Source organism: Dendrobates tinctorius, unplaced genomic scaffold (assembly GCF_039654945.1).
Source record: "Dendrobates tinctorius isolate UK_male_01 unplaced genomic scaffold, ASM3965494v1 ptg000174l, whole genome shotgun sequence".
Taxonomy (NCBI): domain Eukaryota; kingdom Metazoa; phylum Chordata; class Amphibia; order Anura; family Dendrobatidae; genus Dendrobates; species Dendrobates tinctorius.
The window spans coordinates 11,690,049-11,717,517 of NW_027361841.1; the positions used below are offsets into that span (position 1 = coordinate 11,690,049).

At 41.1% G+C, this 27,469-nt stretch overlaps 1 protein-coding gene across 9 annotated transcripts in view; it reads left to right on the forward strand.

The window, feature by feature from the left end:
- Positions 1–27,469, forward strand: part of PCLO (piccolo presynaptic cytomatrix protein) — a 599,138-nt gene that overhangs the window by 411,230 nt on the left and 160,439 nt on the right. For all 9 annotated transcript variants that reach the window (XM_073551315.1, XM_073551309.1, XM_073551313.1 and 6 more), the window contains 2 exons: positions 16,846–21,589; positions 21,959–23,958. In XM_073551315.1, coding sequence (XP_073407416.1) covers positions 16,846–21,589; positions 21,959–23,958 — 6,744 coding nt within the window. The remainder of the gene's footprint in view (positions 1–16,845; positions 21,590–21,958; positions 23,959–27,469) is intronic.

Below are 27,469 nucleotides of genomic sequence, written 5' to 3' on the forward strand. Positions count from 1 at the left end.
TTTCATTCAAATAACTTGCGTTTATTTGTGAAAAAAATGCAAATTTGGCGAAAGTTTTGAAAATTTCGCAATTTTCCAAATTTGAATTTTTATGCCCTTAAATCACAGAGATACGGCACACAAAAAACTTGATAAGTAACATTTCCCACATGTTTACTTTACATCAGCAGAATTTTGGAACCAAAATTTTTTTTTGTTAGGAAGTTATAAGGGTTAAAAATTGACCATTTTTGCGACACCATTTTATTTTTACGGACCACATCACATTTGAAGCCACTTTGAGGGGTCTATATGATAGAAAATACCCAAAAGTGACACCATTCTAAAAACTGCACCCCTTAAGGTGCTCAAAACCACATTCAAGAATTTTTTTAACCCTCTAGGTGCGTCACAGGAATTTTTTGAATATTTAAAAAAAAAATGAACATCTAACTTTTTTTCACAAAAAAATACTTCAGGTTCAATTTTTTTTATTTTACCAAGGGTAACAGGAGAAATTGGACTGCAAAAGTTATTGTGCAATTTGTCCTGAGTACACTGATACCTGATATGTGGGGGGGAACCACTGTTTTGACGCATGGCAGAGCTCAGAAGGGAAGTAGCGCCGTTTGACTTTTTCAATGCAAAATTGGCTGGAATTCAGATCAGACGCCATGTCACGTTTGGAGAGCCCCTGATGTACCTAAACAGTGGAAACCCCCCACAAGTGACCCCATTTTGGAAACTAGACCCCCCCAAGGAACTTATCTAGATATGTGGTAAGAACTTTGAACCCACAAGGGCTTCACAGAAGTTTATAACGTACATCGGTACAATTAAAAAATCATATTTTTTCCACAAAAATGCTCTTTTCACCTGCAATTTTTATTTTCCCAAGGGTAACAGGACCCTAAACGATATTGTGCAATTTGTCCTGAGTACACTGATATCCCACATGTGGGGGTACACCACTATTTGAGCGCATGGCAGAGCTCGGAAGGGAAGCAGCACCATTTGACGTTTTTGGCTGGAATTGAGATCGGACGCCATGTCGCAATTGGAAAACCCCTGATGTACCAAAACAGTGGAAACCCCCCACAAATGACACCATTTTGGAAATTAGACCCCATAAGGAACTTATCTAGATATGTGGTGAGAACTTTGAACCCATAAGGGCTTCACAGAAGTTTATAACGTACAGCGGTACAATTAAAAAATCATATTGTTTCCACAAAAATGATCTTTTCACCCCCCAATTTTTATTTTCCCAAGGGTAACAGGACCCTAAAAGTTATTGTGCAATTTGTCCTGAGTACGCTGATACCCCACATGTGGGGGTAAACCACTATTTGGGCACATGGCAGAGCTCGGAAGGGAAGCAGCGCCATTTGACGTTTTTGGCTGGAATTGAGATCGGACACCATGTCACGATTGGAAAACCCCTGATGTACCAAAACAGTGGAAACCCCCCACAATTACACCATTTTGGAAACTAGACCCCCCAAGGAACTTATATAGATGTGTGGTGAGAACTTTGAACCCCCAAGGGCTTCACAGAAGTTTATAACATACAGCCGTACAATTAAAAAATCATATTTTTTCAACAAAAATGATCTTTTCACCCTCAATTCTTATTTTTCCAAGGATAACTGGACCCTAAAAGTTATTGTGCAATTTGTCCTGAGTATGCTGATACCCCACATGTGGGGGTAAACAACTATTTGGGTGCATGGCAGAGCTCGGAAGAGAAGCAGCGTCATTTGACGTTTTTTATTTTCCCAAGGGTAACAGGAGAAATTGAACCCCAAAAGTTGTTGTCCAATTTGTCCTGAGTTCGCTGACACCCCATATGTGGGAGACAAATACTGTATGGGCACACGTCGGGGCTCGGAAGGGAAGTAGTGACGTTTTGGAATGCAGACTTTGATGGAATGGTCTGCGGGTGTCATGTTGCCTTTGGAGAGCCCCTAATGTACCTAAACAGTGGAAACCCCCCACAAATGACCCCATTTTGGAAACTAGACCCCCTAAGGAACTTATCTAGATGTGTGGTGAGCACTTTGAACCCCCAAGGGTTTCACAGAAGTTTATAATGCCTGGGCATGAAAATAAAAAAATCGTATTGTTTCCACAAACATGATCAATTAGTCCCCAATTTTTTTATTTTCCCAAGGGTAACAGGAGAAATTGAACCCCAAAAGTTGTTGTCCAATTTGTCCTGAGTACGCTGACACCCCATATGTGGGAGAAAACTACTGTATGGACACACGTCGGGGCTCGGAAGGGAAGTAGTGATGTTTTGGAATGCAGACTTTGATGGAATGGTCTGCGGGTGTCATGTCGCGTTTGGAGAGCCCCTGATGTACCTAAACTATTGAAACTCCCCACAAGTGTCCCCATTTTGGACACTAGACCCCCCACGGAACTTATCTAGATGTGTGGTGAGCACTTTGAACCCCCAAGTGCTTCACAGAAGTTTATAACGCCCGGGGGTGAAAATAAAAAAATCGTTTTTTCCACAAAAATGATATTTTTGCCCCCAATTTTTCATTTTCCTAAGGGTAACAGGAGAAATTTGACCCCAAAAGTTGTTTTGCAATTTGTCCTGAGTAGGCTGATACCCTACATGTGGGGGTAAAACACTGTTTGGGCGCATGGCAGAGCTTGGAAGGGAAGGAGCACCATTTGACTTTTTCAACTCAGAATTGGCTCGAATTGAGATCAGACGCCATGTTGCATTTGGAGAGCACCTGATGTGCCCAAACAGTGGAAACCCCCAATTCTAACTCCAACCCTAACCCCAACACACCCCTAACCCTAATCTCAGGCCTAACCCTAGCCCTAACCCTAACCCTAGCCCTAACCCTAGCCCTAACCTTAACCCTAGCCCTGGCCCTAACCCTAGCCCTAACCCTAATGGGAAAATGGAAACAAATACATTTTCTTTTGATTTTAATATTTTTCCCTAACTAAGGGGGTGATAACGGGGGGGTTTGATTTACTATTTATAGCGGGTTTTTATGTTTGGCAGCTGTCATACGCTAAAAGACGCTTTTTATTGTAAAAATAGTTTTTGCATCACCACATATTGAGAGCTATAATTTTTCCGTATTTTGATTCACCGAGTCATGTGAGGTCTTATTTTTTGCGGGACGAGTTGACGTTTTTACTGGTACCATTTTCGGGCACGTGACTTTTTTGATCGTTTTTTATTCCGATTTTTGGGACGCAGAATGAACAAAAACTAGCGTTTCATGAATTTCTCTTGGGGGGTGCGTTCATACCATTCCGCGTGCGGTAAAATTGATAAAGCGGTTTTATTCTTCGGGTCAGTACGGTTACAACGATACTTCATTTAGGTCTTTTTTTATGTTTTGTCGGTTTTATGCAATGAAAACTATTTTATATATAAAAGAATTATTTTTGCATCGCTTTATTCTGCAAGCTATAACTTTTTTATTTTTTTGCTGATGACACTGTGTTGCAGCTTGTTTTTTGCGGGACAAGATGACGTTTTCAGGAGTACCATGGATATTTATATGCATCTTTTTGATCGCACGTTATTGCACTTTTTGTTTGTTGGTATGATAATAAATCATTATTTTTTGCTTCGTTTTTATTTTTATTTTTTAAGGGGTTCGCTAAAGGGGTTAACTAATGGGACAGTTTTATAGGGCAGGTCGTTATGGACGCGGCGATACCTAATATGTGTACTTTTATTGTTTTTTTTTTTATTTCCAAAAAATGGATTTTTGGGGGGAAATTTTTATTTTTTTTTTCAAATTTGTTTGCCGATTTTTTAAAAATTATTTTAACACTTTTTTTTTTTAACTTTATTACATAGTCCCAGGTGGGACATCACTGTCCTGGACAGATCGCTGATCTGTCACATCACAGATCACAGTGACAGATCAGCGATCTGTCACAGGCACTGCTGCAGACTTCCTCATGCCTGTGCTTTGCAGGCACTGAGGAATTCAGCTCCCTGCAGGTCCCCGAAGGCCCCCGTCGCCATCTTGGATTTGGGGGCCTGCAGGGAAGGAGCCCCCCGCAGCAGCGCTGCACATTGCGCTGCCGTGGGGGACTCAGGGAAGCATGGAGGGAGCCCCCTCCCTGCCGATGCTTCCCTTTAACCCCCGGTACACCACGATCATGTTTGATCACGGTGTGCAGGGGGTTAATGTGACACATTGTCCCTTGTGTCAGCTGTGATAATCAGCTGACACCCGGCCGCGATCAGCGGCGCTAACCTCATGGGCGCCGCTGATCGCACTAGACGTACTATCCCGTCCATGGGCATAGGGGCCCGGGTCCCATGGACGGGATAGTACGTCTGATGTCAGAAAGGGGTTAAATTGTTTCATAGAATACATTATGTCTCTAGTTTCCTACATAATGTTTACCACACGGTTCCCGGCAACTGTTTTAGGGGTTGCGCTGTCAGTGGGGATACACTCCACACATGGTGGACATGCCCCATAGTGAAATCCCTCTGGAAAGACATCATAAAACTTATCAATGCTACCCTAAATAAGAAGCTAACGCCGACAATATTACTCCTAGGGGATAGACCAATTCATGCCAATAACAAAACGTGCCGTCTTATTGATTTTATCACCATGGCAGCTAGGAACCACATAGCCAGTAAATGGAAAACTAGCACATTGTCAATATTACAGTTGAAGAAATGAGTTGACCTAATGATGCTGTATGAAAAAATAGAAGCCATCAGACTCTTTCGAAGCCTTTAGGGATATCTGGCAACCCTGGATTCAAGCACAAAATAGCGATTATCTCCCTAGAGTGATATCCTTATCTGTGTAATATATAAAAATAGTTACCGCCACTGATAAACATAAAGCCTGAATAAAACTTCCATTAATCCGCATTGACTCAGTTCCCAATAACAGCACTCACTGTTTACTCCCCCCTCCTCTCCCCTCCCCTCCAACCCTAATTTAGTAGTGTTAAGAATGTTGTTCTACAGTTTTATTAAGGTTAGAATATGACAAGGAAGATACTGTATACTTTTCCATTTATTCTTTCACACACACCCCTGCGAGGGGATTTCTATGCTTTGATATTAATGTCTTTCATGTTAAAAGATACTTATGTTTTTCAATAAAATCGTTGAAACTAAAAATATAATCTTCCCGGATAAGACTTTGGCTGTGGCTATGGTACTTTTTTTTACTGACTCTTTTATCAGATTTATCTTTTATATTGCTGGATGCGATCTTTTAAACAATATATCCCATGGACATTGTATCAGCTTGGTAATTATCATACATATTGCAAGGGGGCTGTTAAACACTTAGTGGATGGGAGATAAACCTGGAGTAATGATTTAGTACATATAGGACTAAAAGGGTTTATTTGGCCATGACAGGTTGATTATGAGCAGCTGAAGAGTTGGGAGAGAGGACTGCTCTCCAAGTCTCCACCCATGGGTGTGGTTCACTTTGTAAATTAAGACCTATTTGTTTCACAGATGGCTGTGTGTATGGAGGTGTGCAGAAATAAATAGTAGTGGTTCCTGTGATATGTGAGATCCTTCCCAAGTAAGTTATATTGTTACATTTGGTGTTGGAAGCGCAGATAGCAGCCCCAGGGAAGATGTATGGCTGCTACAAAAGAACTGCTGTCTTGGGTGAAGGCAGAAATAAGCCAGGGAGCATGGAGTACCTGACTACATACCTTGTGCAAGCCCAGCAGCAACAGCTACAGCAGCACCAGCAACATCTGCAGCAGCAACATTAACTCCTGGCACAGCTAGAGACAAATAAGCTGTTTATGCCACAGCCCCAGCAACAGAACCGACAACAGCAGCATATTGAATTACTCACTGAGGCAGTTCATGGCACAGCGGTAGCTCAGACTCCAATGTCAGCTGATGATTTTTCTATCTGGATGGTGTTGAAGAGAACTTTGCAGAAAATGATCCCGGGTATATGATATAGAGGCCTTTTTAACTGTTTTTGAAAGGGGCTCTGAAAGGGAGAAGCTCCAAACAGACCTGTTGGTGGAAGTTCTGGCACCATACTTAACTGGAAAGCCACAAAAGGTCGACTATGATTTAGCCTTACAGGACAAGGAAGAATATGAAAATTGAAAATGGAAATTTTGGCGAGTTTGGGTGTGACAATGTCTGTCAGGGCACAGCAGCTCTACCGCTGGGCACATCACCTTGACAAACCTCACTCCCAAATGTTTTATCTGCACCTCATCCAAAAGTGATTGCAGCCAGACTTCCCTACTCTGGTTCAGATGATAGAGCGAGTTGTAATGGACTGGTTCATGCACTCCCTTATGAGCCCAATGCAGACTTGGGTTGTCCATGGAGATTCCTGGAACCCTGATGACTTGGTATGACTAGTCGACAGGTATTAGGGGGTCGATGGTTCCTTGGGGAGGCAGCCCACGGCATACTGTGAGTCCCATATGGGGGCAGAAAAAAGGGGTTGGGGTGTCCAAAGTCCAAGGGGACAGTGGAGGTCATGCCAAGGGTGTCATCAGGAGACAGGAGACATAGTCTGTTGGAGATGTCATGGCCCAGGTCCCATAGCTGCCCCTTGGCCAGTGTTCATTCTACACATAACCGACCTGCAATGTGGAATATCCACCCGGAGAGGGACCCCAGGCTTGTCCTGTAAAAGTTAATGATCTGCAAATGAATGGACTACTAGATTCAGGGAGTTTCGTGACCCTCGTGAAGGCCAGACTACCTCTCCACTTGATCCCTGAGAAGAAGGTGGGTGTCAGCTGCAATTACAGGGATGCTGAAGACTATCCGGTCGCCAGTGTGGTCCTTGAGATGACCCGAGGAACTGAGTCCCATGAGATCGATGTGGTCCAGGATTTTTTATACTCAACTATCATAAGCCGGGACTTTGTGTTGTTTGGGGTCTTGTGGGAGAGGGCGGAGACCTTGACGGCACAGATAAGAGATGGGTTGTGTCATGATCTGAAGTGATCTGACAGTTTTAAATCACTGGGTGAACTTTTTTTACTTTGGAAAGTTCCAAGGTGTCTTGACTGTCCCCGGTGGTGGTTTTGATATTGCACTTTAGGTTTTGTGCACTTAATCATGTATCAGGTGTTACACCCTATAAAGGTGTGCTAGAGGTGTGCAATCACTGCCTGTGATATTGTGAGTTTGTGTTCACTCTGTTTTTGGAGAGCCTGGATGAAGGATGGAGCTGGTGAGGAGTCCTGCGCAGCTTAGCCAGGGGGGATGTGTTTCAGCTATGGTGTCTGGACGAAGGGCTGGCATGGCGTGGTGGAGTCGCAGTGATGGTGTCAGCGGGAAGTGTCTGCATGGGCTGGTGGAGTGGCGACTATGGAGAGTGGCACTCACCATGTGGGACTTGGCCGCTGAGCTGGACTCAAGCATGCTCGACTTCGTGTCAGCAGCTGAACTCATCCTTGGGACTCTGGTTCTAAGCAGCTGCAACTGGTGTTGGACTCTGCTCCAAGGTTGCACTAAGGTGAAGGATCCTGTTATGGTGATGGATCCGGGTGGAGGAGAAGATGCACTCAGGTGGAGGGCTCTGTTGCTGGGAGCGCACGCAACAGAGCAAAGCTAAGTGGTGTTTCCCCTGTATTGTCTCTTTCCTCATGTGTTATTAGTGCAGTGGTGGGATTAGTCTCCGCACCGACCCATTCCCTAGTGAGGGTTTAGGTTCAGGGTGAGCAAGGGCGTTGAGGTACGCGTGCGGCGCCCGGTGCGAAACCGGCATAGGGAACGTTAGGAGTGCAGGGACACTTCTCAGGGGAGCTCAGGAGGTCTCCAATTCCCTTTTCCCTATTGCAGGGCCCACCATTGTTAAAGTTTCCCAGGTTCCCCCTTTATTATTTAAATGCGCCTTACTGGAGGCGGGGTTTCCAGATTTATTGTATAATGTGTAATACCTAAATTCGCCAGGTGGAGGCGGCGTATCCACCTGCACGTTTTTATTATTTAAATGCGCCCCACTGGAGGCGGTGTATCCAGGGTCACGTGTGTTATGGGTTCGCCTTGCGGCATCATCTGTGTCCTGACACACGTGATCATGACAGGTTGGCCCTAAAAAAGTCTCACCACCATTAGAGTCTTGATAGCTTTCTATTCTGTGTACTGAAGAGAGATGAAGGGGTAGTATTTCATAAGGCCGAGTCTGACATTTCTGAGATAAGGGTTACCAGAAAAATTTTTGGGTTCATCCAAAATAGGGACCTAACTCTAAAAGACGCATTCAATAATGTAACTGTTATTAAATGGCATAGCACAGGAGCCGGGGGCTGACACCAGATTTCCTTATTTTATGATGAATGGAGTCTTATTGTTCTGCGTTAATAAGGTCTGTAAAAAAATAGTGGAGTAATGGTTGTACCAGGACCCTATAGATGGAGGGTGTTCGACATGGCCCATTCACATGTCTTGGGTGACCATCTGGGAGTCGACAAAACCCAATAATGGGTCAGATGGAGGTTTTATTCACCCAGGTTTCACTGAGAAATCCTAAGGTATTGCAAGTCCTGTCTCACCTGCCAGTTAACCACTCCCTTTTCTCACTTCCAAAATCCCCTCATGCCACTACCCATCAAGGCATGGCAAGAAAGGGACCTGTTGAAACCCCATGTTTACAAGGGATGAACATTGAAGATGTCACAATAGCCAAGGTGCTTTCAAAAGTCCCAAAACAGCAATGTCGAGAATTGCTGCAGCAGAACTGGAACCTGTTCTAAAATTTGCTGGAGTGTATAGATGTTATGGAACCAAATTCCAGAGGCCCACCGAGTACTTATCTCCAAGGAAGAGAAGCATATCCTGAATATCGGAGTCATTGAGGAATCTAAGAGCAGGTGGTCCAACCTGATTGTCCTTGTTCAAAACCCGATGAAGAATGAAAATTCTGTACTAATTATTGGAAGCTGAACGATGTCTCCAAGTTCAACACATATCCATTGCCCCATGTTAAAGAACTGGTCGAGATGCTTGAGCTGGCAAAGTACATAACCACTTTGGATCCAACAAAGGGATATTGGCAAATCCCCATATCACAAGATGCCAAGGAGAAAATGGCTTTCTCTATGCACAACAGTTGCTTCCAATATGTGGATGCCGTTTGGACTGCAGAGAGCTCCGGTCACCTTCCAGCGGTCCATACACCGGATCCTCGCACCCCGTAATAATTACGCTGTGGTATGCCTAGATAATATCATATTCTTCAGTCCAGATTGGGTAAGTCATCTGGAAAAAGTCCAGGTGATATTTGATGCTCTCAGAAAGATGAGGTTCTCTATAAATCCAAACAAATGTGCCATGGGGAAAGAGGAGGCCAGGTACCTTGGATAGGTAATAGGTAGAGGTGAAATCAAATCAAACCCCAGATCAATATAGTGGATGCAATCCAGAACTGGGCAAAACCACTCTCAATAAAGCAAGTTAGGGCCTTTCTGGGAATCGTAGGGTACTACTTGCCATGGTGTTCGCACCCCTGACCGACCTCCTTAAGGGGACAAATCAGTCATGGCCAAATGGACATCAGAGGTGGAGACACCCTTTCAAGAATTGAAAGTAGCTCTGTGTAAGCAGCCAGTCCTGATTGCCCCCAACTTTAAGAAGAAATTTGTACTCCAAACGGACGCCTCTGAAGTTGGATTAGGAGTGGTCTTTTCTCAGGAGATACATGGAGAGGAGCATCATGTTCTTTACCTGAGTAGGAAACTGTTGCCATGTAAGAAAAATTATTCCACTGTAGAAGAGGAATGCCTGGCCATAAAATGAGCAGTGCCAAATTGCACTACTATCTCTTAGGATAAGAATTTATTTTTACCTATGCTTTTATGAGGTCATTTTGCAGCAAGTTACATGATGTATTAACCCCTTTCTGCCATATGACGTGCTATCCCGTCCATGTGCCCTGGGGCTTAATTCCCAGGGACGGGATAGTACGTCATAGCGATCAGAGGCGCTCACGTGGTGAGCGTCGCTGATCGCTGCCGGGTGTCAGCTGATTATCACAGCTGACATCCGGCACTATGTGTCAGGGGCGGTAACAGACCACCCCTGACACGTTAACCCCTGGCACACTGCGATCAAACACGGTCGCAGTGTACCAGGGATATAGGGAAGCATCGGCGGGGAGGGGGTTCCCTCCGTGCTTCCCTGAGACCCCCACAGCAGCGCAATGAGCAGCGCTGCTGCAGGGGTCTCCTTCGCTGCAGGTCCCCGGATCCAAAATGGTGGCGGGGACCTTCGAGGGCCTGCAGGGAGCTGGCTTCCACATGCCTGCAAAGCGCCGGCATGAGGAAGCCTTCTGCGATCTGTCACATGACAGTTATGTCCCCTGAGACATTGTAATAAAGTTAAAAAAAGTGTAAAAATAATTTATAAAAAATTGCTAAATAAATAAAAAAAAAATATTCCCTAATAAATTCATTTTTTGGAAATAAAAAAAAAATAAATAAAAGTACACATATTTGGTATCACCGCGTCCGTAACAACCCACCCTATAACACTGTCACACTGGTTAACCCCTTTATTGAACCCCTTAAAAAATAAAAATAAAAAACGAAGCAAAACATAAAGCTTTATCATCATACCGCCGAACAAAAAGTGCAATAACGCGCGATCAACAAGACGGATACAAATAACCATGGTAGCGCTGAAAATGTCATCTTGTCCCTCAAAATACGAGCTGTCACACAGTGTCATTAGCGAAAAAATAAAAAAGTTATAGTTCGCAGAATAAAGCGGTGCAAAAATAATTATTTTTTATATAAAATTGTTTTCATTGAAGAAAAGTGCCAAAACATAAAAAAATAACATAAATGAGGTATTGCTGTAACCGTACTGACCCAAAGAATAAAACCACCTTATCAATTTTACCGCACGAGGAATGGTGTAAACGCACCCCCCAAAAGAAATTCTTGAAATGCTGGTTTTTGTTCATTCTGCGTCCAAAAAATCGGAATAAAAAGCGATCAAAAAAGTCACGTGCCCGAATATGGTACCATTAAAAACGTCAACTCGTCCCGCAAGAAATAAGACCTCACATGACTCGGTGGGTCAAAATACGGAAAAATTATAGCTCTCAAAATGTGGTGATGCAAAAACTATTTTTACAATAAAAAGTGTCTTTTAGCGTATGACAACTGTCAAAAATAAAAACCCGCCATAAATAGTAAATCAAACCCCCCTCTATCACCCCCTTAGTTAGGGAAAAATAATAAAATTAAAGAAATGTATTTATTTCCATTTTCCCAATAGAGTTAGGGTTATGGGTGGGTTGGGGTTAGGGTTGGAGTTAGAATGGGGGGTTTCCACATCAGGTGCTCTCCAAATGCAACATGGCGTCTGATCTCAATTCCAGCCAATTCTGCATTGAAAAAGTCAAATGGTGCTCCTCCCCTTCCAAGCTCTGCCATGTGCCCAAACAGTGTTTTACCCCCACATATGGGGTATCAGCCTACTCAGGACAAATTGCGAAACAACTTTTGGGGTCCAATGTCTCCAGTTACCCTTATGAAAATAAAAAATTGGGGACAAAAATATCATTTTTGTGGAAAAAAATATGATTTTTTTATTTTCACGCCTGGGCATTATAAACTTCTGTGAAGCACTGGGGGGTTCAAAGTGGTCACCACACATCTAGATAAGTTCCTTAAGGGGTCTAGTTTCCAAAATGGGGTCACTTGTGGGGGGTTTCCACTGTTTAGGCACATCAGAGGCTCTCCAAAGGCAACATGACACCCGCAGACCATTCCATCAAAGTCTGCATTCCAAAACATCACTACTTCGCTTCCGAGCCCCGACGTGTGCCCATACAGTAGTTTTCTCCCACATATGGGGTATCAGCGTACTCAGGACAAATTGGACAACAACTTTTGGGGTCCAATTTCTCCTGTTACCCTTGGGAAAATAAAAAAATAGGGACCAAAAGATCATGTTTGTGGAGAAAATATGATTTTTTTATTTTCACGCCCGGGCATTATAAACTTCTGTGAAGCACTTGGGGGTTCAAAGTGCTCACCACACATCTAGATAAATTCCTTTGGGGTGTAGTTTCCAAAATGGTGTCAATTGTGGGGGTTTCCACTGTTTAGGCACATCAGGGGCTTTCCAAACGCGGCATGGCGTCCAATCCCTATTCCAGCCAAAAAAGTCAAATGGCGCTGCTTCCCTTCTGAGCTCTGCCATGCGCCCAAATAGTGGTTTACCCCCACATCTGGGGTATCAGCGTACTCAGGACAAATTGCACAATAACTTTTGGGGTCTTGATACCCTTGGAAAAATAAAAATTGAGGGTGAAAAGATCATTTTTGTGAAAATATATGATTTTTTAATTGTACGGCTGCATGTTATAGACTTCTGTGAAGCCCTTGGGGGTTCAAAGTTCTCACCACACATCTAGATAAGTCCCTTAGGGGTCTAGTTTCCAAAATGGTGTCATTTGTGGGGGGTTTCCACTGTTTTGGTACATCAGGGGATTTCCAAACGCGACATGGTGTCCGATCTCAATTCCAGCCAAAAAAGTCAAATGGCGCTGCTTCCCTTCCGAGCTCTGCCTTGCGCCCAAATAGTTGTTTACACCCACATATGTGGTATCAGCATACTCAGGAGGCTATAGGAGGAGGGGCTATAGCTTCCTCAAAAGAGCGTGGTGTTGGATGTGGGCTTCTTTTCCATGGGCCACTTGCAAGTGGGAATCTGCATTAAGCTTTAATTGCATACATAAGGATTAGGTACACTTTTTAAAAGTGTCAATAGCAGCATAAAATAGCAAAAAGTAGCAAGTTCATGCATCAAGGTTTGATACTTATCTAAAGTGAATCTGTCAGCAGGTTTTTGCTATGTAATCTGAGAGCACCATAATGTAGGAGCAGAGATGCTGATTACAGTAATGTGTTTCTTACTGGGCTGTGTCTTGCTGTTCATATACAATCAGTGTTTTATCACCAGGAGATTATCAACTGGCCTGGTGCATCTTAGTCCAACCCCATCCTCTGCACTGATTAGGAGCTCTCTGTCATTATACAATGCACACAGAAAGCAGAGGTGTCAATGGGATTATACACAGATTAGCAACTGAGCTCTGCTAGATCTGCATAAGAGAAAACTGTGACTACTACCCAGTAAACAAAGTAAATCAGAGTCTATGTCCCTACCTCAGTCTTCTGTCAGATTACATAATAAAAACCTGGTGACAGATTCCCTTTAAGATAATAAACTGGTACAATGATAATTTCAATGTTCAGTACTGATAATGGTGTTTTCATCCTCCCAATAACAAAAAGTGCAGAATATAAACCTGTAAAGGTTGTGAGAGGTGTCTGATCTTGTGTTTATAATTTTATAAGGCAGAATAATATGACTCTGCACCCTCAATATTCTGCATATGCCTGCCTCTCTTCGTCAAAGAATGGTTGTCAAAAATCCCCTTATTAGCGTGACCTCAGGTTTTCGCCCTGAAATTTCATAGAAATTTCATTGCATTGAACCATGAAATCAATGTAAATACTTATGTCCCAAAAAAATGAGAAAGGTATTCAAGGACTGATACCGTTATTGGCTAAACAGAGAAATTATATTTGCAAGCTTTCAGGGCTCAGGCCGCCCCTTCATCAGGCTACATTACAAGTGAATTGCAGCCTGATGAAGGGGCCGCCTGAGCCCTGAAAGCTTGCAAATATAATTTCTCTCGTTAGTCAAAAAAGGTATCACTCCTTGAATACCGTTCTCATTTTTTTGGGACATAAGTATTTACATCAATTTTTCTGGCTAACTCGGTACCACAATATTATATTGTATTGTACAACCATGAAATCAAAAACTTTTTCATCTTTTTACTATACACTTCACTTCTGGAAGGAACAAATTAAGCTCTATGCACAGATTTCTTCATTGAGTCAATTTTTTAGCTCTCATACAAGTAGAATCCAGAATTTAAACTTCCAGTTAATTTGCAAACTATCACTTGGTACTGGTAATCTCATTAGACTTTTCTGGAGATGGTTTTGACGTTCAGGTGCGGAGAAGCAGGTGTGTTGTTTAGGAGTTATAGTAATATACAGCGGCAACCAAAAGTTTAGCATTTTTTTAAAGTGTGATTACTTCTGTCTGGTTGTTGTGATGCCATTATCCTGGTAATGAATTGAAAGTGCATGAAGTTGTTATCATGCAAGACCTTAATTTGAAGCAAAATGCTTTAGAATATATGGTATGGTCATGTAATTAAAGAACACTGACTGCCAAAAGTTTTGCATATATTATTTATTGATCACAGCATAGGGAGTAGTTCATTGTTTACAATGCCATAACTTAGTATTTTGTAGCTTAACGTTGTGCTTTAATTACTGCACCACACCAACAGGGAATTGAAGACTCTAGGATATTCAAGACATTCTGAGGGATCTTGCTCTATTCCATTTGCAAATCTGAAAACAATTCATCTTCATTGCTATGAGTACGGGCCCCAACTCATCACCCTAACTCATCCCAAAGGTACTCTATAGGGTTTAAATCAGGTGATTGGCTTGGCTGCTGCAACAGGTGAACATTTTTCTTTGCTAACCAATTTTTTACTAAATTGGATGTGTGCTTAGGATAATTTTCTTGCTGGAATTTCCAGCCCCTGCCTACTTTAGTTTTACCATGTGGCAGCATTACATTCTTCAGTATTTCTTAGTACATGGTAGCATTCAATTTTCCATCAATTCTATGCAGAGGACCAATGGCAGATGCAGAAAAGCAGCCTCAAACCATGACATTGCCACCACCATGTTTTACTGTAGGTGTTTTCTACCTTACATCATTCTGTTTTCCAATTGAGCGGTATATGTAGTGCTTGCCATCACTACTATACATATTGAACTTGGATTCATCCAACCGCAACACCTTACACCAATCTGTCTCTTTCCACTGGCTGTGTTTTTTGGCAAACTCAAGTCGGATCTTCCGGTTCTTTGCAGAGATGAAAGGCTTCTTGACTGGAGCTCCTGCATTCAACTCTACTGCTCTAAGCTCTCGCACCACAGTTTGGTTACTCACTTTGACCCCATATTCTTCATTCATTTCGTGTGAAATCTGTACAGCACTTTTATGAACATCAGATACTGACTTTTTCTTAATAATGTGATCAACATTGACATTTTCCTTGATTGTCCACATCTAAGTTGAGAGCAGTTGAATTCCAGAGCTACCTCTTTTTGGCTTTTGCCTGACTTCACTCTCAGAATAATAAGCTTCCTGACATCTGGTGATAAATTTGGCTTTGTCTTTGCCATGTTTTACCCAGAAAACACACAACCAAAAAAATATAAAAATTTTAGGCAAATTTAACTACTGATGACAAAATATGTGAAACATTTGGCCTAGCAAATGTTGAAAACTAACACATAAAGGGATAAAACAATGTCAAACACAATTTTCATCCTTATAGCTGACAACTATTTGCTTCCGGTTTACTAAAATCTCCAGGAAAATCACATCACAACAACCAAACAGAAGTAATCACTTTTGAAAAAAATGCAAAACTTTTGGTTTCTACTGTATTACATTATATTAGATGTAAGTAGGTCAATAGATTGCAGAAACAGAACAAGTTAACATTTTGAAAGATTTAAGATAGAGAAAGGATATATATGATTAACTTTATCCATTTAAGTATGTCACTTAATATATGTCAATTCTGATGCTAGTTTCCAAGATGAATTTGTGAAGTTACATCAGTTATCTCAGTATGGCTGTGTCTCTTACTATTTTCAGATATGATGATAAGTATAAGAGGTAGAGTAAATCCCACCATAGATATTAGATCGCCATACGATTAGAACACCAATCATTTGGTTAGGCGACAGCCATCTCAGCTAGTTCTCCCATACAAGTAATGCTCAGTTTACCGAACGTTTCTGTGTTCTCTATGAGAGATCCACCATCTGGCACCGACCTATCTTTGGTGAGCAGAGGGATCAGGAGTCTGATAATTTTATATTGTTCGAAACATCTAAAATTCTTGTTTTCTATATGTTTCTATTTTTTTTTTGTTTACTATAAGCAACACAAGTATGCAATTAAAAACTTGTTTATTTTTTAGAAGATACATAGCCTTCCATGATCTTTTTTCAAGTGTTGCACATTGCATAGCAATCATTTTCAAATGATGTCTTATCACCTTAAGACAGTATGACACACATGTTTGTCATGGAATGCCTTAAATTAAGGAACCATGTTTTAACTAATGGCATTCCATGACAGCCATGCTCACTATGTAACCCTTTAGATGGTGCAGACAATGGCAAGCACATCATTTAAGTGGTTGATTGCTTTGTTGAACAGAGGCTTACTAGGTCCTGCCAAAAGCTTCGTCTAATAGACTACCTGTCACTAGTATTATAATAGGAAGTTGTGTTGCACTGTACAACACTGATAAATATTTATTTTTTAAAGTATTATAACAGGTAGCTATGCTCCACTATTCAACATAAGTACTATAATAGCACATTAGTTATTTAAATAAAAAACTAAAAAATAATTTTTAAAGTGATTTTATTGTGTAATACTACTAAAACACAAAATACGCTAAATTGGGCATGAAAGTACTGACCAACATACTAACATTAACTGTCCCCTATGATAAATGTCAAAGAAAAAAACTGTCCTAAAATTTTTATTGTTTTTATCCTGCTTCCCCAAAAATAGAATGCAAAGTAATAAAATAAATTATCATATACCCATAAGTTGTTATCTAGGAATAATATGGCCTTTAGATTGCCTTTTGTGCTTTCGGTTATCTATTGTTCTAAGAGAAAATAAGTAATATGTTTTTTGCCTTTTACAAATGTTTCTTAGTTCAAGAACAATTTTTTTCTTTTGTTTTGTAGGAGAAGGAAGATGACAAATCTGATACTTCAAATTCTCAGCAGCAAAAAAGCCCACAAGGGCTAAGTGATACAGGCTATTCATCAGATGGTATATCTGGTTCTCTTGGAGAAATTCCAAGTCTAATACCAAGTGATGAAAAAGATTTGATTAAGGAAGCAACAAAAAAAGACTCTCTTTCACAGGAAATCAGTCCTTCTAGTCCTTCAGATTTAGCAAAGTTAGAAAGTACAGTTTTATCAATCTTAGAAGCCCAAACAAGTGTTCTCGCTGATGAAAAGTTAAGGAAAGGTAATGATTTGTATGGGAAATATGCTGGACAGACTCAAGATAGAAGTAGGACTAAGATATTGCCAATTACACCAGAATCATACAGTTCAGAGGAAGAACTTGAAGATATTCAGGAAGAGGAAGAAGAGACACTAGAGAATGGGAAAAAGGGGTTACCATCCAGAAAATTTCAAAAGGAGGGTATAAGCAAAGCAAAAGATGTAACTGTACGCAAAAGACAAGATTCAATAGATGACAGTAGTGAAAGTGAAAATTCACCAATTCCACAAAGAAAAAGGAGAACTAGCAATGGGTCATCAAGCAGTGATGATTTTAAACATGATGATAGTCAGGGATCAGGAGATGATGAAGATTTTATCCGTAAACAGATTATTGAAATGAGTGCAGATGAGGATGCATCTGGCTCTGAAGATGAAGAGTTTATTAGAACAAAATTAAAGGAAATAAGTGCTAGTGAAAGTAAGAAAAGAGAAACTAAAACAAAACCAATACAAACAAAGTGCAAGAGATTAACTAAAAAAAGTAGTGCAAGCTACGATGATGATGGAATTAGACGTCACTCATGGCATGATGATGATGAAGAGGATGAAGATGAGGAAACATTTGATGAAAGCCCAGAGCCAAAATTTAGAGAAACTAAAAGTCAAGAAAATGAAGAGCTTTCATTAAGTGCTGGTGGAGGTCTCAGAAGATTTAAAACTATTGAACTAAATAGCACAATGTCTAATACTTACACTGAAGAGACTAGCAAACCTTCAACCAAATTATATTATGATGAGGAACCAGAGTTGGAGATGGAAAGCTTAACAGATTCTCCAGAAGACAGGTCACGTGAAGAAAGATCATCAAGTCTCCATGCTTCTAGTTTTACCCCAGGTACCTCGCCAACTTCCGTTTCCTCCTTGGATGAAGATAGTGACAGCAGCCCAAGTCACAAAAAGATATCAGGAGAAAGCAAACAGCAAAGGAAAGCAAGGCATCGATCTCATGGGCCAGTTCTTCCCACGATTGAAGACTCTTCTGAAGAGGAAGAATTGAGAGAAGAAGAAGAACTTTTGAAAGAGCAGGAAAAGCAAAGAGAATTGGAGCAGCAACAGCAACAAAGAAAAAGTTCTAGTAAAAAATCGAAAAAAGACAAAGATGAACTTCGAGCACAGAGAAGGAGAGAGAGACCAAAGACACCTCCAAGCAATTTATCTCCTATTGAAGATGCTTCTCCAACAGAGGAATTGCGTCAAGCAGCTGAAATGGAAGAACTTCATAGATCTTCATGTTCAGAGTATTCACCTAGTATTGAGTCAGAACCAGAAGGGTTTGAAATTAATCCTGAAAAAATATTAGAAGTTCAAAAGGTTTATAAGTTACCTACATCAGTATCATTATATTCTCCTACCGAGGTGACTACTAATGTTGCTTTAGCAGAGAACACAAATGGACAGCAAACTCTAAAGAGTGCAGAGGAAGCTTATGAAGATATTTTATGTAAAGCAAAATTATATCACAGTGACAAGGAAAAAGAAGAAGTTTTCGAAAAAGAACCTTTATATGGAGGGATGTTAATTGAAGATTATATCTATGAATCCTTAGTTGAAGAGAATTATGATGAAGGTTTGGATGCCAATATAATAGGTAGCCAGCATCACATATTTGACCAACTACAAGAAGTAAAAAACAATTCAGCTGGTGACATTAACACTAATACTGCTCCGACTATTGCTAGTGCAGACAGACAGAGCTTCAAAACTGAAACATTTCATTCTATGCTGCCTCAAGAAGACATTGTTTCAAGTTCTTACATTGTTCCAGAAAGCCATGAAATAATTATTTTAGATAACACAGATGACAGGCAATGCCATGAAGATGCTACTGGTTTTTATGAAATTATCACTAGTCAGGACATGCAGCTAACACCAGGGTCCAGTCCCACTCAACATAGAAATGAGTTTAACATAAAAACTGAGCTTACATCTTCTATGAATGTAAATTTATATAAAACTGAAAATATGATACTAACTGCTTCAGTGGACTCATCCTCTCTTAATTCAATGTCTATTCCTGACGTTAAAATAACTCAGCACTTCACTGCAGAAGAACCTGAAGACGACGTGGTTGCTGATTATAATGTAGAAAAAGCCTCTGATTATTGTATTTCCGAAAACACTGAAGTTTCCATGGATGGCCAATATAGTGCAAATGCATCTTGTAATGACGATGGTGATTTAAAATCTGGTTATTCTATATCACAAAGCGACACACAGCTTAGTCAGATGTCAGCACCCAGTACCACCACTGATATATGCAGTACAGATCATGTAATAATTTCAGTACCGGATGTTGCACAATCTACAAGTGCTCAAACTGGACCACTTTCTTTTGTGTGTGCAATGGCAACAGAAAGTACTGGTAATGTACCATCAGAAGATAAAACTAAAGAACATCCAAAGGATGTATCAAGTGTTGTTACTGGGTTTCTCATTAATCATGAGCAACCAATGACCACTGTATGCATAGTATCAACAAAACCCACTGTGACTTCTACAGCAGTTACACATGCAACAACTGCTGCCCTAAATTTGCAATCAGTCATATCACCAGCTCCATCAGTCACATCCAAGGTAATGTCATTCTTTAAAACTTCTGATTCCACTGATCCTGTAATAGTTCAAACTTCTGTTTCTCCTCGACTCCCTCCTCCACCACCACCACCACCACCACCACCATTACCTCCAGCAGCAACCCCAAAACCAGGATTGAGCTCAAAAAAGAGGCCAGCACCTAAAATTCCAACAGCAAAAGCAAAGCCTACCCCAGTAGAATACAAAAGTGGAGGAGTTCAAGAAGGTTCACCATTAAAAACCAGTTCAACGCCTACAACCAGACCTCATGCACCACCTCCACCTGTCCCTCCAAAGCCATCTTCTATTCCAGCTGGATTGATATTCAGTCATAGGACAATTGAAAGCTCAAAACCTCAGAAAGAAACAAAACCTGTGGCTTGTGAATCCGCAGTAGCTATGCAAAAAAGAATAGACGCACAACACAAACCTCAAGCACATTCTATAGCTACTAGTATGACTTTAAACTTGGTTTCATCTGCAGATCACCAATTACCTTCTCCATCATCACCTCTTTCTCCACATTCTAATAAATCATCACCAAGATTAGCCAAACTATCTCAAGAAACATATGTTGTCATAACTTTGCCATCAGAGCCTGGTACCCCAACTGAAAGTGATTCAATTTACACTACAACATGTTGGCCTTTACAGACAACTGTGCATGAGCAAGTTCCACAAATAACACAAACAGTGTTTTCCAACACACCTCTCAGTATAAGTAAAAAAGTGACAGCAAACCAAGCGTCAGATAATCTGCACAGTTTATCACAAATAACAGTGGAAGAGGCCAAAACTACTGTTTCTTTACCTCAAAGCACCGACTCTGAATTCACTTGCATTCCAAATGTATTTCCAACTGAAAGAACAGTATCAGCTCAATCTCAGTTAAAGCTAGTTGGGAAACCTACTGAATCTAATGATATAATAGACTTACGCACCTTGAACAAGATGGATTATAAAGTTAAGGATTTTGAAGTTGACAGTTGCATGGATCTCTCTTCCACAACAGAAGTAAAACGACTGTCTTCTGCATTTAGTTCTATGAATCGACCAATAAGTGCTGTCCAACCTGCTATAGTAAACCTTAGTACTGCATCTCCAGTAGTTTCTTCTATGTTACTAGTCACTGAATCCATTACAGTAATGACATGCTCAACAACTGTAAGTTATGCATCAAGTTTGGAGAGTCTCGTTGACTTAGGAAATTCAATGAAGGAACCACTAAAACTGACAACTTCCAAACAATATGAAGACGAAAATTCAACATATGCGGTGGATGTAGAAGTGCCAATTAACTTATCTCTGGGTATCCCAGCACACTTAATAGCTGCATCAACAACAAAACCTTTCCAAGTTACCTCTGGTAGTCTAACAAATGGATCTACTGATATCTCTACCTCTCAGGAATCAGTAGACAGTGGAGTGGTGGATCTTAGCACAACAAAATTTCTTAGAACAATGGTAACCGTGGATGATGCAGCATCCACACTTGTCACTGCAATAATAGAAGATGATAAGCCCGTGGACTTAACTGCAGGTAGGAGAGCTGTCTGTTGTGATGTGGTATACAAATTGCCATTTGGAAGAAGTTGCATTTCACAACAACCATCCACTACTTTACCTGAAGATCGTTTTGGATATAGAGATGACCATTATCAATATGACCGATCAGGCATTTCAGGTTTTAGGGGTATTGGTGGTATGAAACCTTCTATGTCTGATACAAATTTAGCTGAAGCAGGACTCTTTTTGTACAAAAGCAAAAATACTTTTGATTACCCAGTTGGAATAGCTGATGGCATTGCTGTAGACCTGACATCTGGGAAAATAACTACAGGTCAGTATGACGTGCCAGCAAATCTTTCTTTAAAATGTGATTATGGTGTTCCTCATCTCATTTCTGGGTAACATTTTTTAATTTATTTTAATTTATTTTTATCATTTTTGGCACATTGTGGCAAAGTATTTTGGAGTACTGGATGTATTTTCATTTCTTTTTTAATTATTATTTGTATGTTTTGCTCACGGGTTCATGCATGTGCCTGCATGTTCCAAATTTAATTTTGCTTCATGTTCAAATAATTATTAAACTGGAGATTTGCATGCAATTTTACCCATGTATTTCATCAAGATTGGATGGGTCACAAAGCCACCAAACATCATTGTTTTTAGGAAATGGACTATAACTGTACCCCTATAATTTCAGGTGAGGCTTTGGATTACCAAACCAAGACTACAGGTTCTTACCCAGAAACACGACAAGTCATTTCCGGCCTTGGTATAAGTGCTCCCCAATATTCGCAAGCCCGTATGACTGCTTCTATAGTTCCACCATATGGTATGGGAAGTGTCCTAAGGTCATCTAATGGAGTTGTTTATTCATCAGTTACCAGTCCAATTCCATCAACGTTTGCAATCACTACACAACCTGGTTCTATCTTTAGTACAACTGCAAAAGATTTATCGACTTTCACTACTACTAACACTGTTACTTCACTTTCAAGTTTAAACCAGACTCAACCAATACCAAGAACATATAGCATTATAACATCTGCAATGGAAGATGTAACCGATGTAATGTCTGTGATTGACACTAGTTTGCAATCCTTTCCTTTGGATGTTGCAGGAAGTACACAAGGTGACCTAGATTCCATTTTGACATTAGAATCAGAAACTTTCTCTGAAATGACTGAAGATGAATCATCTTTTATTATACCAGCTGATGATGGTAAGCAACAGAACCTACATTTGCAGCGGGAGCTTCTAGAGCTGGAAAAGCTCAAACAGCAGAGATTAGCTGAAGAGCTTGAATGGGAACGTCAGGAAATTCAAAGATTCAGAGAACAAGAAACTTTAATGGTTCAGAAAAAGCTTGAAGAATTACAGTCAATGAAACAACATTTGCTGTATCAACAGGAAGAAGAAAGACAAGCTCAGTTCATGATGAGGCAGGAAACGATGGCTCAACAACAGCTACATCTTGAGCAAATCCAGCAACTTCAACAGCAGCTTCATCAGCAGCTAGAGGAACAAAAAATACGACAAATGTACCAGTATGGTTATGACTCTGAAAATGTGCCACCTCAAACATCTTCGGAACAAGTGATTATAGAAGGCCAATATTCTGCACCAGAGGATGGACAATTCTGGACTGGTGATCATACTGCCACTTCATCATCAGCGGTTGCAGGCATTGACATAGCACCAGGTGATGCATGGTATGCTGTACAGTCAGATGGTGTTACCCAATATATTTCTAGACCAGGGATATTAAATTCAGTTTCAGAATTGTCTCTAAAAGACATGGATCTTAATGATGAACGGCAGCTTAAAAAAAGAAGCTCCATGCCTCGATTATGTGGTATGTATGATGAAATAGATGGAAGTATGCAAGATGACCCCAGATCATACAAACTAATTGTTGACAGTGGAGTCCAAACTGATGATGAGGATGGAAATGATAATAGATTTACTGGCAGAAGAAGAAGATCTAAAAAAGGTGTGGATACAAGTGTTCAGACGGATGATGAAGATCAAGATGAGTGGGATATTCCCACAAGATCGAGAAGAAGGTCACGTGCAGGAAAATATAGTGATGGAAGCAGTGATGCTGATAAATCTAGACAATTTTCCAAAGTATCTAATATGGCTGTGCAAACTGTAGCGGAAATTTCAGTACAAACTGAACCACTGGGAACAATAAGGACACCTTCAATACGAGCAAAAGTTGATTCAAAAGTTGAAATAATTAAACATATTTCTGCCCCAGAAAAGAGTTACAAAGGAGAAAGCTTGGGTTGTCAAACAGAAACTGATTCTGATGTACAAAGTCCACCATATCTAAATGATCTATCACAAAAGGATAAACGACGTCCAACACCTTTAGAAATAGGTTATTCATCTCATCTACGGGCTGAATCATCACTGCAGGTTGCACCTTCTCCTCCTAAGTCTCCTAAAGTTCTTTATTCTCCAATTTCACCAGTTTCCCCTGGCAAAGTGATAGAATCTGCTTTTGTTCCATATGATAAGACAGTGGTAGATGACATTGGCACTCACAAAAGTCATGCTGATATTGTACAGATTCCTCCATCAAGTCCAAAATCTCCAAAGGTCATGCAACGCTCAATGTCAGATCCTAAACCCTTAAGTCCAACAGCAGAAGACATGGCTAGAACACAGTTCCAGTACTCGGATGGATATTCAGTAAGAACTCATTCATATTTTCTAATTTTGTTTGCATGTATTTGATTAATATAGCTTGTTGTATATCATGTTGTACATATAATGACTGAATACCTGATGACGAGTAAACTGTTGCACTATTTTGCACATGCTACTCTTCCAGACCTCTTCATCTATTGCATAAGATTAACATCCTACCTCACAGTCTGCATCTCATTGAAAATCATAACTTCTGTTTAGAATATCAGCACTCCTCCTTTTATAGAACAGCCAGCTCTGCTGTACTTCCCTTCCCTCCACACTGTGTCCTGTGCTCAAATTGTAATTGGTTTGTAGTGAGTTCACACTGTCAGTGTGTTTCACATATATGAATTTCAAAAAAGGCGGGTTTCTTTTGTATGAGACATAATGACAACACTGATCTCACTGCAGAGCAATTACAAGTTGCTTGAACACAGAAGACTTAAGTGTGATTACTGACTCATCTCTGGACATGCATTGTGGTGGTAGGGCAGTACATCAGAAGTGACTACTATGAAAGGAGTAGAACTGATAGAACGGTTTGTGATGTGACCTAGCTAGTACTCACCTGTGTTGCTCCCTCCCCACAATGACTCATGCAGGAGGTTAGACCAGGAAATTAGGGTGGTCTGACATTATACATCTCACAGATTGAGAAACCTGCTCAACAGCTATTGTGGGGGTGTTATTCTTTCCTTTGAGGGTTCCTGTCTACTTATGATTGCTCAGCATCATACAGAGGGAAGAAGTGTACACCATAATTGCCAACCTCTGTAAATTTACAGACTGTCCGTAAAAACCCGGTGTGTTAGGCTACTTTCACACATCAGGTTTTCGGCGTCAGGCGCGATCCGGCGTCGTGCCGGAACGCCGGATCCGGCAAATGTTTAGTAATACCGGATGTGACGGATCCGGTTTTCTGCCGGATCCGTCTTTTTCTTGACAGACAAAACCGGATCCGTTTCATCCGGTTCATCCGTTTTTCTATCCGTTTTTCGACGGATTACGCCGGATCCGGTTTTTAAAATTGACCCTTGTGGCCTTCCGAACGGGATTGGCTACTGGAAAACTATATATAGAGTGTTCCTACAGCCCTTCTTTGACAGGTTGTCGAGGAGAAAGTGCAGGTTGGAGAGAAGAGCAAGTTACTGGCGAAGATGGATGTTGTCATTGGAAATATTTTGAAGAATTTGGCTGATTTTATAGCGGAGGCGAATCGTTTGAGGGTGATTGTTCTGGAGAAGGAGAGAGCGAGACAGCAGCGCATCAGGCATCGTAGACGACGTTTGTGGATCCACCCCATCACAGCCAAGAGAATGACGCGTGGGGTCTATTCTACACTCTGCATGGACCTTCGACGAAACCCGGATAAATTTTTTGGATATGTTAGGATGAAAATGGAGAATTTTGATTACTTGGTGGAGCGCATTGCACACCTCATAAGAAAAGCGGACACCTATTGCCGCTTCTCTGTTTCACCCGCAGAGCGTCTGATGGTGACTTTAAGGTAAGCCACATTTATTGGATGTGATCGCATCAGAGCACACTTTCACTGCAATCTTGTTGGTGGTAGTTTGTATCTCCAAGTGTTATAGCTCAGTTTTGGTATGTAATGCTGTGATTTAAAACTAATTTATTGTTTTTTAATTCCCCACAGATTTCTTGCAACTGGAGAATCCCTTTCGTCACTGCATTTCCAGTACAGACTCGGGATTTCCACCATATCTGGAATTGTGACGTACACATGCCGTGCACTGTGGGACTCCTTAGCTGAAGAGTTTTTACCAGAGCCCACAACAGAGAGGTGGATTGAAATTGCTGACAAGTTTCAACAGATATGTCAGTTTCCCAACTGCTTGGACGCTGTGGACGGGAAACATATCCGCATTGTAAAGCCAGCTGGATCGGGATCGGAATATTTCAATTACAAGAAATATTTTTCAATTGTCCTCATGGCCATCGCTGACGCGGAATACAAATTTATTGCGGTTGATATTGGGGCCTATGGCTGCTCCAATGACTCTCAAGTTTTCAAACTGTCTGCCATGGGGCGTAAACTGTATGGAAACACCTTCCAGTTCCCACCACCTAGACCGCTGCCGCAAACATCTGGTCCACCTATGCCATTTGTCTGTGTAGGGGATGAAGCCTTCCAGCTGTCAGAACACCTTTTGAAACCGTACTCTAGCAGAAGATTGACAAGACCAAAACGCATTTTTAATTACCGCCTCACAAGAGCAAGAAGAATGGTTGAATGTACCTTTGGTATTCTGACAGCCAAATGGCGGGTCCTATTGACTGCGATCAACCTCAAGACAGAAAATGTGGACGAGGTGATCAAAGCGTGCGTGGTACTCCACAATTTTGTTATCTGCAAGGAACCCATTTCCATTGAGGACACCTCTGAAGAAACCACCTTGCAAGATTACCATGACATTACCACTAGAAGTTCTGTGACGGTTTCAGTAATGAGGGACAATTTTGCACTATACTTTATGTCACCTCAAGGCAGAGTACACTGGCAGGATGACAGAGTGTGAAAGATTTGTGCCCTAACCAAACTTGTGTACCTTCTGTACCAACAGTATATACCTTTGCCAACCAAAGTTGGCTATCTTGTCATGGTCTCTATTTTTAGCTTTAGGCCACAGGTGTGTACCTGGTTGTGTTTTATGCAAAGTATTTCACCTTTTAACAAAAGTTGTGTACATTGTTAGGAAATCACCAACAATAAACACAACTTTTTAGGTGAAATACTTTGCTTCAAACACAACCAGGAACACAACTGTGGCAAAAAGCTAAAATTTACCCACAGTTATATACCTAGTTTTGAATACCATTTCACCTTTTAAATACCCTGTATTTAACCTTTTTCGCCGCATAAAGAAATGACAGACAACCAGTGTAAAATAATTTAACTTTTATTGAAAAATGTTTTTTTTAGTAAACTTTTTTAAAATTTTAGTAAACTTGTTTAATAAAGCTTTGAAACCATAAAACTGGTCATTTTTATTTAAATACACACATTATAAATCTGTGTAGTGTGTGGTGGAAATACTGCTGGAGGGGCTGCGGGACACTTCGACACTGGGAGTGTGGAGAGAGGACTGGGATCGTGGTGGGGAAGGAACAGTTAGAGGTGAAGGTGTGGAAAAAACTACAGAATGGGTGGACATGTGGGAAGCAGAAGAGGTGGTGGGTGGTGGAGTGGAGGGTTGGGCAGGGACTGTAGGAGCAGATGATGTTGATGGCAAGTTGTATGGGGAAGGAGTTTGGTACGGGGCAGGTTGCTGGAAGTGGGGAGATGTCTGGTATGGGGCAGGTTGTTGGAAGTGGGGAGATGTCTGGTACGGGGCAGGTTGCTCGAAGTGGGGAGATGTCTGGTACGGGGCAGGTTGCTGGAAGTGGGGAGATGTCTGGTACTGGGGAGGTTGCTGGTACTGGGGAGTTTGCAGGTACTGGGGAGGTTGCTGGTACTGGGGAGGTTGCTGGTACTGGGGAGGTTGCTGGT